Raw genomic sequence first — 14512 nt, 5'->3', positions numbered from 1 at the left:
CAGACTTCCCAAACAAAGCATTTCTGCCCCAGACTGGGTGAACTGGAAACAAGTACACACACTGAAAGCTGTCAGAACTGACCTATTGTCCTGCTAGGGCCATCCAGCTACACAATTGACACAATCTACAATTGACTGTAAGTGTAGACCTGGCCTAGGTAGTGAAAAATTCTCTCACTGTGTGAGAATGCTATGTCAATGGTGAATTGGATCACCTCTGTGATTTGATTCCATTTAAATGCTGAGTAGGTATTTAGACCAATAGGGTATCCCCATCCTTCAGGGATGGGTTTCAGGAAGGTAACTGCTGATGCAGCACAGCATATGGCCAATTCATTTCACAGTCTGTTCCCACAAGGTTGAGAGGATTTAATGAGCACAGAGTTTGCAGGAGGTGGAGTGCTCAGTCCCTGTGAACTGTTCCACTCTGTGTCCTGTGATCCCATTCTCTAGTTTCCAAATTCAGAATTTTATATTTGAAAATGCACCTGTGGAAAAGAGTAGTAGCCTTCTGATTGCTAAACTGCAACTTCCTAGCTTTGACACAATGCTAATATGTCTTATGATTTTCTTTTAAAGGAAAAGCGCACATCTTTGAAGTCTTAGATACTCTCTGTCAGGAGCTGACTGCCTGTGAACTCCTACAAAGCAAGCCTCTAGAGAAAGCTCACAGTCACCAGTCCTTGTCTAACTCACTGGTTATATCTTGCTGAGCAACAGTGCCATCTACGGTTTTTCATGATCAGTCAAGAATCTGAATCTTATGCTGTTAAAACAGAGGACTGAGGAAAGATTGCCAGATTTCGAGGTGTTCAATGACAAATTAAGACAAGAAAGCCATGAAATGGCAGTCATACTGCCTTGGGGAAGACCTCTGATTCTGAACTTCACAACTGTCACCTATAAATGTTCACATTTCTGGAGGATTAATTAATAATCTCCATCGCTGAAGCCAGAGATGGCATTGTTACTGTACCAATTCACCAAATGAGAAGAATGCACTGACAAGCTCGATAGAGGAAAACCTCAGAAAGAAATGCTGATTGTTGATTACTTAGAGATTGTTTTTAACTCTTCTGATATAGGAGCCAGTACATTTAAGAGTGGAAGACAGGCAAAATTACTTTATTATAAAAATATATACACACTAGTATATGCCAGCCAGGTAAGTTAAAGACATATGTATAAATGTATACATACACAATTGTGATTATATATCTCATACAACTTTACATTTATGTTTCTATGTATGTGGATTTTGTATTTGCAATTACAGACCCATTAGAAGTATGATTATGCTTTGATATTAATCTGTAACTATTCTTGCTCATTAAAATCTTAGATTTTGTGTTAAGCATTGCATTGATAGAAAAAGTGTGGTATGATCTTATTCCCCCAGGTTTCAGGAACTCGGAGGGTGGAAGTGACAGGTAGTGAAAGCAGGGGAGCTTCAAATTGTGCTTTCACCAGTCAGCTTGCAAATTCCCTCCATTCCCACCCCATCTAGTCTCAGTGAGGCTTTGGCTACACTGTATCCATAACTCAAAATAACTTGAATAGTAACAGAGAGTAAGCTGTGCTAGTCTATACACTATCAAAACAAAAAGCAGTCAAGTAACACTTTAAAGACTAGCAAAGTAGTTTATTAGGTGAGCTTTTGTGGGACAGACCCACTTCTTCAGACCATAGCCAGACCAGAACAGACTCAATATTTAAGACACAGAGAACCAAAAACAGTAAGCAAGGAGGACAAATCAGAAAAGGATAATCAAGGTGAGCAAATCAGAGAGTGGAGGGGTCGGGGGGAAGGTCAAGAATTAGGTTGAGTTAGGTATGCAGACGAGCCCCTATAGTGACTCAGAAAGTTCACATCACAATTTACCCATGTGTTAATGTTCCGAATTTGAATATAAATGTCAGTTCGTCCACTTCCCTTTCTACAAAGGAGCAATAATTTCTTCTCAGTAACACACATACCTTGAGGTCATTGACAGAATGCCCCATTCCATTAAAATATTGACTAACTGGTTTGTGGATCTGGAGTGTTTTGATGTCTGTTTTGTGCCCGTTGACCCTTTGTCTAAGGGAGTTAGAAGTCTGTCCAATATACAAAGCATCTGGGCATCGTTGGCACATGATGGCATATATGATGTTAGTAGAGGAGCATGAGAAAGTGCCCATGATTCTGTGAGTAACCTGGTTAGGTCCAGTGATGGTATTTCCAGAGAAGATATGTGGACAAAGCTGTCAGCGGGCTTTGTTGCAGGGAAAGGTTCCAGGACTGGTGTGCCTGGGGTATAGACTGTGGCTGTTAGTAAGAGACTTTAACAATCTACACCCCACCATCAACTTATGCCTCGATTACAACATGCAAGAGATACATTTCCTGGACACTACAGTACTAACCAAGGATGGCCTGATCAGTATCACACTGTACCGAAAACCTACTGACCGCTATACTTATCTACACCCTTCTAGTTTCCATCCTGCACACGTGACTAGATCCATTGTTTACAGTCAAGCTCTTAGGTATAATCGCATTTGCTCTGATCCAAGTGACAGAGACCAAAAACTACAAGAACTTTACCAAATATTCATAAACCTGAATTACCCATCAGGAGAAGTAAAAAAACAAATCGACAGGGCCAGACGCATACCCAGAAACCAGCTACTCCAAGATCGGGCCAAAAAAGCCAAGAACCGAACACCACTGGTCATCACCTACAGCCCCCAACTCAGACCACTGCAACAGATTTTTAAAGACCTACAACCTATTCTTAATCAGGATACTACACTCCAGAAGGCCCTGGGTGACATGCCTGTTCTCTCCTACAGACAACCTCCCAACCTCATGAGGATCCTTACTAACAGCCACAGTCTATACCCCAGGAACACCAGTCCTGGAACCTTTCCCTGCAACAAAGCCCGCTGACAGCTTTGTCCACATATCTTCTCTGGAAGTACCATCGCTGGACCTAACCAGGTTACTCACAGAATCACAGGCACTTTCTCATGCTCCTCTACTAATTTCATATATGCCATCATGTGCCAACAATGCCCAGATGCTTTGTATATTGGACAGACTTCTAACTCCCTTAGACAAAGGGTCAACGGGCACAAAACAGACATCAAAACACTCCAGATCCACAAACCAGTTAGTCAACATTTTAATGGAATGGGGCATTCTGTCAATGACCTCAAAGTATGTGTGTTACTGAAAAGAAATTATTGCTCCTTTGTAGAAAGGGAAGTGGACGAACTGACGTTTATATTCAAATTCGGAACATTAACACATGGGTAAATCATGATGTGAACTTTCTGAGTCACTATAGGGGCTCGTCTGCATACCTAACTCAACCTAATTCTTGATCTTCCCCCCCACCCCTCCACTCTCTGATTTGCTCACCTTGATTATCTTTTTCTGATTTGTCCTCCTTGCTTGCTGTTTTTGGTTCTCTGTGTCTTAAATATTGAGTCTGTTCTGGTCTGGCTATGGTCTGAAGAAGTGGGTCTGTCCCACGAAAGCTCACCTAATAAACTACTTTGCTAGTCTTTAAAGTGCTACTTGACTGCTTTTTGTTTCAAAATAACTTATGCAATTTGCATAAATTATTTTGAATTACCTTATTTTGCTACCAAAGTTTGAAATAGGGGGCTCTGTAGAGGTTTCTGTTACCCCTCTGACCGCAAGTATTTCAAGTGTGTTGTTTAGCCCTGGAGTTGCTATTTGAGGATAAGTTTGTATCCTAAAATAGCAACAATAGTATAGCCATAGTCTGATACAGTAAACTCTCTTTTAACTGGTATTCAATTAACTGGTACTTTCAAATAACCGGCCTGGTGCCTGGGTTTCCTCTTCTGTGCTGCTCTCAGGTGGCAAAGGGAATCCTGTCCCACCAGAGATGCCACTTCCCCTTCTTAAGCAGGGACAGGTGCTGGAACGTGGGTGGAGGGGAGTCGAGTCATTATCCCTCCCTGTGATGCGGAGGCTCCAGGGCTGCTCGGCAACTGCCGCCAAGTGGGCGGGGAGGGAGGAAGGAGAGAGTGAACCGCCCCCCATCCACCTCCACCCCATGTGGTAGCACAGGCTGGGGCCTGAGGCGCTTGGGACTGCTGAACACCTACAAGAGCACGGGAAGCCAGCCCCCTCAAAATTTTGAGTAGTGAGGGGACTTGGAAGTTGCCCTGGCACTTTGAAGTACCGGCGGGTGAGCCGCGGCTAGACGCAAGCCGGTATGTTGAAATTTAACACTTCAGAGTTGCCATGGGAGGGGAGGGGAATTTGCTTAATGAAGTGCTGCCTATACACAGCAGCACTTCATTAGTAAACTCCCAACACCCTAATTACCATCCCTGCTTTGAAAGAAGGTGGTAGTGTAGACAAGTCCAAAGAGTTTACAATAAAGAGAATAAGTCCACATAATTCAGCATTAGATAAAACTAGTACAGAGTCCATCCCAGTGTGAAATTTAATTGGGTACTATTTTCTTTTCCAGAGGATTTTCAGTGTTCTTTTAGTGTTTTGTCCTTCGACCCTTTGTAATGCCCCAGGGTAATAACCTATGCTTGTGCAGTGTTATAATCTGGGGTGCCAGGGCAGCCCCAAAGGGAAACTGAAGTAAAATATTTGTGGGACTGGTACACTATTAATTAAAATTGAAATTAATTGTGACATAAAATAACTGTGATTAATCACAGATATAATCACACACTTTAACAAGTGGCACATTGTAGGTAGTGTGGCTCAGTGGTCTAAGGTGCTGGCTTTAGGCTCTAGTCTGCCTAGAGGTATGCTTTGAAATCCTCCCCACTGTCATCTCTTTATATTTGGGCCCCCCAGTATAAAAAGGATGAGGATTTGCTGGAGCAGGTTTAGTAGAGGGCAACAAAAATGATTAAGCAGCTGGAGCACAAGACCTACGATGATCGGCTGAGGGATTTGAGCTTGTTTAGTTTGCAGAAGAGAAGACTTAGGGGGTCCTTTAATAGCAGCCTTCAACTTCCTGAAGGGGAGCTCTAAAGAGGAGGGTGAGAAACTGTTCTCAGTGGTGTCCAATAGCAGAACAAGGAGCAATGGTCTGAAGTTGAAGAGGGAGAGGTGTAGGTTGGATATTAGGAAAAACTACTTCACCAGGAGGGTGGTGAAGCACTGGAATGTGTTGCCTAGAGAGGTGGTGGAATCTCCATCCCTCGAGGTTTTTAAGTCCTGGCTTGACAAGGTCCTGGCTGGGGTGACTTAGTGGGGGTTGATCCTGCTTGAAGCAGGGGCCTGGACTAGATGACCTCCTGAGGTCCCTTCCAGCCCTGTGATTCTATGTTTCCAGATATATTGATTTCAATTACAACACAGAATACAAAGTGTACTGTACTCTCTTGATGTTTCTACGCATATTTACACTCAGGGTGATAAACGGTTAATCAGTGAGCATGCCAATCAACCTCATGCTGACCAATTAACCGGTACTTGCCATTGAACTCAGGCAGCAGCCAGCTGTACCGGGTCAGAGCAACCTCAGCCATAGGTCTGTGGGCCAGGTGATGGGACTTCTTGGTTGTGATTGGACGTCACAGCCCTGATAGGGCCAAGCAGTGGACTGAGCAGCAGCCCCTGAGTTAGAACTGGTAACATCACTAATTTGCACTTAAAAAAAAAGGTAAACAGCATTTCTCACTTCACCACATTGTACTGTGGTACAATCTCTATTGTGAATGTGTGACTGAGAATACTCATTCGCTGGGCACTGTAGGTGGCGTTTCACAGTGTTTATGTGCAAGATATGCTCAACATTTGTATGCCCGTCATGCTTCTACCACGATTCCAGAGGGCACCAAACTGCTTTCAGCTCTTCTGTAGCAAACTCATTTGAAAACTTGTTCTCTCTTACAGGTGACAGTGTAAATAGGGGGACCGCATTATCGCCCATAAAGGTAAATGAGTTTGTTTGTCTTAGCAATTGGCTCAACAAGAAGTAGGACTCAGTAGATTCATAGGTGCTAAAGTTTTACATTGTTTTGCTTTTAGGTGCAGCTATTTTGTTTTTAAAAAATCTACATTTTCATGGCAGAGATATCACTACAGTACTTTTATGAGGTGAATTCGAACGTATTCTTTCTTTCTCTTATCTTCAGAGTGCAAATATTTGTAATCAGAAATAATTTTATAAACTAGAGGTCCTACTGCCGCACCATTGGTAGTTGGGCGGATCCCCATGCTGGCTGAGGAAGGCGAAGTGTCAAGATGCGGTGGGGAAATCATGGTAGAACTGGACAGCCAGACCCAGCAAAAATAAATATATGCTTGAACACATAAATTGAGTAGTCTACCATTTGTATTGTGTAGCATTTGAAAATGTGGAAAAATATCCAATATATTTGTAATGAATTTCAAACGATAAGAAAATACCAATTAACAGTATTAATCATGACTCTTTTTAATAAAAATAGTTTCTTTTGAATTAATTGAGTTAGCTGTAAGTAACTGACAGTCCATAAAAATTAATGAAGGCTTTTAAACGTGTGTTGAGCCAGCCCTTCACTTTTTAAACTAAAATTTGTGAATTAGCCAGACTGCTGTGCAGTTGTGGATGGCAGCCTCTCTTCGCTGCTCCAGAACTGACTCTTGACACCAGCTGGAGTCCTGTGGACAGCTGCTGCCCTTCTTGGCTGTATACACTCAATAGCACCTTCACTGGAAAGTAGAAGTAAGTAGAGCTGGCTTGCTACTTTGCTTGCTGTGGGAGTCCTAGGGCAAGCAGAGTGAGTGCCTAAGGCCTGGGGTGGGGCTGAATGTAGCCCCTGGCTTTCCTAGATCAGCCTCCCCAAGACCCACGGCTTCCCCACACAGCATTGAAGAGCCCATATTGGAGCTCCAACCTCCTGCCATCCCTTCTTGGCACTGGAGCACACAAAATCTATTAGCCTGGGCCCTCCAAGGCTCTAGTGTGCAAGATGAATGTACTTCTTCTTCTCAGTTGTGGGGGCCACATCAGTGAGGGTTCTCTTTGTTTAGGTTTTGGTTTTTGCTTCTTACTTGTTGTAAGGGAGTAGGAAGAAGGCTGGGCAAGGCAGGGGTTAAACAGAGCCTGTTTGCCCAATTAGCCCCAACCTGGTTCACCTGCAACCGGTGTCAGTTGTGGAGGGTGTATAAAAGAGGAGAAGTCAGCCCAGTTCGGAGCTGACCAGCCAAGAGGCAGGGCCAGAGTCAGAGCTGCCACCAGGTCGGCCGTCAGAGGAGGGAGTTTAATTGGACCAAATATGGTTTGGTGAAAGAGAGAACCTTTGGAACTCCTCAGAGCTCTTCTCCAGGTCTGCAAAGCTCAAAAGGGCTCATATCTCACCAGCCAAAACAGATATTACCTCACCCACCTTGTCTCTCTGTTTTAACAGCTTTAAAGCTTGAACTCGTTGCATCTCAACTTCGTCTGTCATTAAAAATTAACAGATCTCCCGCCGTAATTTCCCACTACTTTGAAATTTATAAAAAGACAAAAATCTTAAAATATACTGTGCAAAGTTATGAAAAAAATAACAAGTGCATTCCACAAAGCCTTTTTATGGGCCAGAACAGCAGGGATGGGGGATGGGGGGATGAGGCAGGGCCTACATTCCCACTAAATTCCTCTGAATTTAAGTGCCTCGTTGAAACTGCAAGTCACAACAATCACATATATACATGGAGATACACATATCTCATAGAATTGGAAGGAATCTTGAGAGGTCATTGAGTCCAGTCCCTTGCCCTCTTGGCAGGACCAAGCACCATTCCGGATCACACCTCATCCTTCCAGGGAATGAAGAGGGTTTGCAGGTTAAGAGGAGAGCAAAGAAAAATCCTTGTTCCTAATCTTGATCCAAGGATAACAATGTGCTCAAAAATTTCTCATAATCACCACTCCCCAGCATGTAGCCATGTCCTCCTCCTCCTCCATCCCCCAGTGGAGCTTAGGAGAAAATCCCCCCCATCCAGCACAGAGGGAACCCCCCACCTCCACACACACACATGGCTCAGTCAACCTGAACAGAGAGAATGCACAATTCTTCAACCCCCAGCAACCCACCCTGAGCCTCTTCCACCACAATCTGCCCCACCATATTGCCATAGGGCTTCTAGAGGGGACCCTCTGTCCCAGGGAGAATGGGGAGACCCTGCCCTGACCACCCACCTTGCTGCTTCTCCCACCAGAGCAGAGGAATTATCTGAGACAGAATAAGTGCTGGTGTCCTCCCTCTTGGATTTCCCCTCCTACCTAGCTGACACCTGCAGGTAAGGTCACATAAGACTCTTCATCTGCACTCCCTTCAACACATCACCATGGGCAACAACATTGATTAGTAGCAATGGTAGATACTTCATAGATATGGTCTTTGAATGATAAAGTGCTCATTCAAAAATGCTGTTTTTTAATGAAAAGCTGTTGCTGCAGCTATTAAAAGGCTATTAAAAAGGTTCTTTGGCAGCGTCATTGTCCTTGTTTTTTTTTTTAATTGTCACTGTGTGATGACTGGATAATATACATGTGCAGTTGTGCTTTAGCAAACTGGAATACTGTCTTATGGGTAGATGAAAGTCATGAGTAACGCAATACTTTTGGAAATGGTAGGTGAGAAAAAAGTACAGTATTTTCTAAAAAAATACTAATGTGAAAGCACAAGTTCCATGAAAATGAATTAGTTGAATAAAGCATAAATCCTGAAAAAATGTACTTTGGTAGTGTAATTAACTTAGTTACTTTACACCTCTGCAAACAAACATATGATGAAGGAGCAGTCTCACTGAGTCCAAGCTACTTTGCACTTGTGGCTTAACTAAAGCATATAATTTTTATGATTACATCACCATTTGAAAATGAAACTGTATGACTTCAATGACAAATATGCTTTGATACACTTGAACCAGGTGTAAAATTCTAACCCCACTTTTGTCACCTGTGAATTTTTCTGAAGGGGGCATGTGTGTGTGATAGCAGCAATCAAAATATCATAGCAGAGAACAATGTAAAGGACAAAAACATCAAGGAAAAGAAGGTATCTGTAAAGACATAACTTCAGAAAATCACATTAGGAAATAACAGAGAGATAGCCGTGCTAGTCTGTATACTGTGGAAACAACAAAGCAGTCCAGTAGCACTTTAAAGACTAACAACATAATATAGAATTATAGAATCATAGGGCTGGAAGGGACCTCCGGAGGTCATCTAGTCCAGCCCCCTGCTTCAAGCAGGACCAACCCCAACTAAATCATCCCAGCCAAGCCCTTGTCAAGCTGGGACTTAAAAACCTCTAGGGATGGAGAATCCACCAACTTTCTAGTCAACGCATTCCAGTGCTTCACCATCCCCTGGTGAAGTAGTTTTTCCTAATATCCAACCTACTATTCTCTTTCTGTAACTTCAGACCTTTGCTCCTTTTTCTGCTGTCACCACTGAGAACAATTTCTCTCCATCCTCTTTAGAGCACCCCTTCAGGAAGTTAATGGCTGCTATTAAATCACCCCTGTCTTCTCTTGTATAAACTGAATAAGCCCAAATCCCTCTGCCACTCCTCACAGGCCCAACATAGTGAATGCTAGTGGGAAATGGGTAGGGTTAGAAGTTGAAATAAAAAAAGAACAAGTTAAAAATCACTTAGGAAAGTTAGATGACTGCAAGTCACCAGGGCCTGATGAAATGCATCCTAGAATGCTCAAGGAGCTGATAGAGGAGGTATCTGAGTCTTTATCTATCATCTTTGGAAAATCATGGGAGACAGGAGAGATTCCAGAAGACTGAAAAAGGGCAAATATAGTGCACATCTATAAAAAGGGGAATAAGAATAACCCAGGAAACTACAGGCCAATCAGCTTAACTTCAGTGCCAGGAAAGATAATGGAGCAGATAATTAAAGAAATCTGCAAGCACTTGGAAGGTGGTAAGGTGATAGGGAACAGCCAGCATGGATTTGTAAAGAACAAATCATGTCAAATTAACCTGATAGCTTTCTTTGATAGGATAATGAGCCTTGTGGATAGGGGAGAAGTAGTAGATGTTTAGTAAAGCATTTGATACGGTCTCACATGATATTCTTTTAAAAAAAACTAGGCAAATACTATTTAGATGAGTCTACTACATGGTGGGTGCATAACTGCCTGGATAACCGTACCCAGAGAGTAGTTCTTAATGGTTCTCATTCCTGCTGGAAAAGTATAACAAGTGGGGTTCCGCAGGGATCTGTATTAGGACTGGTTCTGTTCAATATCATCATCAAGGATTTCGATATTGGCATAGAAAGTACGCTTATTAAGTTTGCAGATGATACCAAGCTGGGAGGGGTTGCAACTCCTTTGGAGGATAGGGTCATAATTCAAAATGATCTGCATAAATTGGAGAAATGGTCTGAGGTAAACAGGATGAAGTTTAATAAGGACAAATGCAAAGTGCTCCACTTAGGAAGGAACAATCAGTTTTACACATACAGAATGGGGAGATACTTTCTAGGAATGACTACAGTAGAAAGGGATCTAGAGGTTATAGTGGACCACAAGCTAAATATGAGTCAACCGTGTAATGCTGTTGCAAAAAAAGCAAACATGATTCTGGGATGCATTAACAGGTGTGTTGTGAACAAGACACAAGAAGTCATTCTTCCGCTCTACTCTGCTCTGGTTAGGCCTCAGCTGGAGTATTGTGTGCAGTTCTGGGCACCGCAGTTCAAGAAAGATGTGGAGAAATTAGAGAGGGTCCAGAAAAGAGCAACAAGAATGATTAAAGGTCTAAAGAATGTGACCTATGAAGAAAGGCTGAAAGAATTGGGCTTGTTTAGTTTGGAAAAGAGAAGATTGAGGGTTGACATGATAGTGGTTTTCAGGTATCTAAAAGGGTGTCATAAGGAGGAGGGAGAAAACTTGTTCTTCTTGGCCTCTGAGGATAGAACAAGAGGCAATGGGCTGAAACTGCAGCAAGGGAGGTTTAGGATGGACATTAGGAAAAAGTTCCTAACTGTCAGGGTGGTCAAACAGTGGAATAAATTGCCAAGGGAGGTTGTGGAATCTCCATCGCTGGAGATATTTAAGAACAGGTTAGATAGATGTCTATCAGGGATGGTTTAGACAGTACTTGGTTCCTGCCATTGGGGCAGGGGGCTGGACTCAATGGCCTCTCGAGGTCCCTTCCAGTCCTTGTATTCTATGATTCTATGTTTCTATGTGCTCCAGCCCCTTACTCATTTTTTGTTGCCCTCTGCTGAACCTTCTCCAGCACATTCAGATCCCTTTTATATTGGGGGGCCCAAAACTGGACACAGTATTCCAGATGTGGCCTCACCAGTGCCAGATGGCCAAGCATTGTGGAGTCTTTAATCTCCCTGGTTTGGAGGACAGCTCAGACATATGAACCTGGTTTCCAAAAATGACATAACAACAATATGCATATCAGAGGGGTAACCATGTTAATCTGTGTCACCAAAAACACGAAGTCCTGTGGCACCTTATAGATCAACAGATGCTTTGGGGCATAAGTTTTCTTCTGCAACAACTCACTTCATCAGATGCATAAGTACTCAGAACTGTTTGACTTAGAGCCCTTCTGTGAAGAAACCAGTGGGCTTTACAAAATGGTTACGCAAAAATTTGGAAGGAAGCTAATTGAAGGTAGATTAGAAAAATGGTACTTTGAAACATTTTTTCTTATTTAAGCACACTAGTCTGTACCAAATCCTGTGTATAGTTTTGCACACATACAATATAGGGAGGCAAAACTAACAAAAAACAGAATAAAACTATAAATTGCAGCTCATAGCCTGTTACTTTTCTTAAAAATATGCATGATCTCTCTGAATGAAGCCACAGAAAACTATGTACTCCAGAATCCAGGTTCACTTACACAGAAGTTGTAAAGAGTTCTAAAGTTGCATCTGCTCTTGACCAATATTATGAGGACATGTTGCTGGAAATAAACAATACGAGATTTTAAAGTAACAGTAGAAAAGCCTCGAAAATAAAATTCAGTCTTGTAGTTTACTTTTGGCTCGTAAATTGTCATACAAATTAATGGTAAATGCAGACACATTTTCCTCTATTCTGTTTTTCACACATCACTGCCATACCAAAATAAAATTATAGTAGCTGTGGGAGCAGAGCGTTAGTAATTCACTCTATAGCATCATACAAGGATATTATTGCTGAAGGAGGCAAAAATATATAACATTATTTATACAGTAAACAGGTAAGAATGTAATTGAAAAGGGCCAAACATTTAGCCCATAGCCCATTTTCAATGTTCACTTTAGCAAATAGTCCATCTCAGTTGTAAGTATGCTGCTTTGTTTGTGTACGTGAGGAGGAAGAGAGAAACTGTTTAAACAATTAAACGGACACAATTAATCAGACAAGCAGTACACACAGCTCTCCCATGTATACTGCAAGTAAAAGGCTTCACATGAAACGGGAAAGCTCACATAGCTGGATTGGAGGTCTTGTATTATATACATAAAAATATGTCTAAGATTGTTATTCTGTGACTATGCAGTCATGAGTGAGGCATCTCATGGTTCTTGGTGACACAGTATCCTAACCACCAAGGGGCTTTCTGAGTGATTTGTGGGAGAACTAGTCTGTCATTTTGGGCAGGGAGGGAGTTGTGGGCAAGCACTGGACAGCAGATAGGTGTAGGGAATTTTAGCCTGCATCCTCACTCCCAACTAGTTTGGTTACCAGTACAAGTGGGAAACATGCTTTAATTCATGTTTCCAATTGTGCCAGCGCACTTAGGTTGAAAGGAACACCAAACTTGCATGAAAAGACTTGTGCATGCCACCAGCGGAATAGCTGGGGCAACATGTAGTAAGCACCATGCCTAGAAGTTATGGCCCCAAGTTGTTGAACTTGGTGGGAGAAGAACATAATTTGTTTACATAAAAATCCTATAATTAGAATAGCAGGCCACCACTTATTTTCTTTTCTAGTGCTTTCTGAAAGAAGAATATAAAAGGAGTCAGTGTGAAACTGAGTGCTGCTGTATCTGGAGTGTAAAATTAGCCCTTCACGTGGTAATGACTGCTAAGCATATCACTGTGGAAAAGCACACAGCAGGCAAAGGCTTAGAAAAGCTGGGAAATCAATGTGCTCTGTGCTGCAGAAAAGAACAAGTCTAGCAGCATGACCTTTAACCAACTTCACATATTGTAAGTAACTAAAGCTGCGTCTACACGTGCACGCTACTTCGAAGTAGCGGCACCAACTTCGACGTTAGGCGGCGAGACGTCGAAGTCGCTAACCTCATGAGGAGATAGGAATAGCGCCCTACTTCGACGTTGAACGTCGAAGTAGGGACCATGTAGACGATCCGCGTCCCGCAATGTCGAAATTGCTGGGTCCTCCATGGCGGCCATCAGCTGGGGGGTTGAGAGATGCTCTCTCTCCGGCCCCTGCGGGGCTCTATGGTCACCGTGGGCAGCAGCCCTTAGCCCAGGGCTTCTGGCTGCTTCTGCGGCAGCTGGGGATCTATGCTGCAGGCACAGGGTCTGCAACCAGTTGTCGGCTCTGTGTATCGTGTGTTGTTTAGTGCAACTGTGTCTGGGAGGGGCCCTTTAAGGGAGCGGCTTGCTGTTGAGTCCACCCTGTGACCCTGTCTGCAGCTGTGCCTGGCATCCCTATTTCGATGTGTGCTGCTTTGACGTGTAGACGTTCCCTCGCTGCGCCTATTTCGATGTTGGGCTGAGCAACGTCGAAGTTGAACATCGACGTTGCCGGCCCTGGAGGACGTGTAGACGTTATTCATCGAAATAGCCTATTTCGATGTCGCAACATCGAAATAAGCTATTTCGATGTTGGCTGCACGTGTAGATGTAGCCTAAGAGAGAGATGGCACACTGAGACAATTACGGTGAAATGAAAATATACTATGGCCCTTTAACACCTTGGCTGGCAACAAGGAGCTCAAAGCACTTTGCAAATCATTAAGCCTAGGACCACAAGCCAGGAACAGAAGCAGGGATCACTTATCCACTGCTAGAGTGGAATGGGCAGCTGTTTAAAAATATCTCAGAGGGGTACTGGAAAAGAAACGGCGTAGACTACCCAACTGACGTTGTATAGCATATTCAAGGAAGAAGAGCATATGTATTGATGAATTTGGCAAGTAAAGCGGCGTTAATCCCCCCTCGCCCCCCAAAGGTCATATGACCTTTGAGCTGAGCTGTTCTTCATGTAATAAGGATAAAACAAATGGTGGGTTATTATTTCACTCCACACTATGGGAAGTAAGTTGGGCTTTAGGATGCTGGACTGGAATTCGGGAGATGTGGATTCACAATTCTGAGACTTAGGACAAAGGAACTTTCTCCCTCATATTGTCCATCTCTATTTAGAAGTAATAAATTCTGGGGAAGGGGTATCTGTTACTCCATATTGTTATTTGTTTGGGGAATTCTTGGGGGGGAGGTTTTTGGTTTTTTTTACAGTGTCTAATACAAATATTAAATTACACTTGCAGCTATTTTCTGCTGTCCTGTGTACAGGAAGGGGGATGGAAACATGGCC

The 14512-nt window shown here is 43.0% G+C and overlaps 1 protein-coding gene across 3 annotated transcripts in view; it reads left to right on the top strand.

Moving 5' to 3' along the window:
• Positions 1-6298, top strand: part of EFCC1 (EF-hand and coiled-coil domain containing 1) — a 90587-nt gene extending 84289 nt beyond the window's left edge. For 2 of the 3 annotated variants that reach the window (XM_075006233.1, XM_075006232.1), the window contains one exon: positions 580-1618. In XM_075006233.1, coding sequence (XP_074862334.1) covers positions 580-713 — 134 coding nt within the window. In that variant the 3' untranslated portion in view covers positions 714-1618. Of the gene's footprint in view, positions 1-579; positions 1619-5887; positions 5929-6022 lie in introns of those variants that run through there. The other variant, XR_012647049.1, reaches the window with a different exon arrangement.
• The last annotated feature ends 8214 nt before the right edge of the window (positions 6299-14512 follow it).

The sequence above is a fragment of the Carettochelys insculpta genome, chromosome 11 (genome assembly GCF_033958435.1).
Source record: "Carettochelys insculpta isolate YL-2023 chromosome 11, ASM3395843v1, whole genome shotgun sequence".
Taxonomy (NCBI): Eukaryota; Metazoa; Chordata; order Testudines; family Carettochelyidae; genus Carettochelys; species Carettochelys insculpta.
This window is presented reverse-complemented; position numbering and strand designations above follow the sequence as displayed.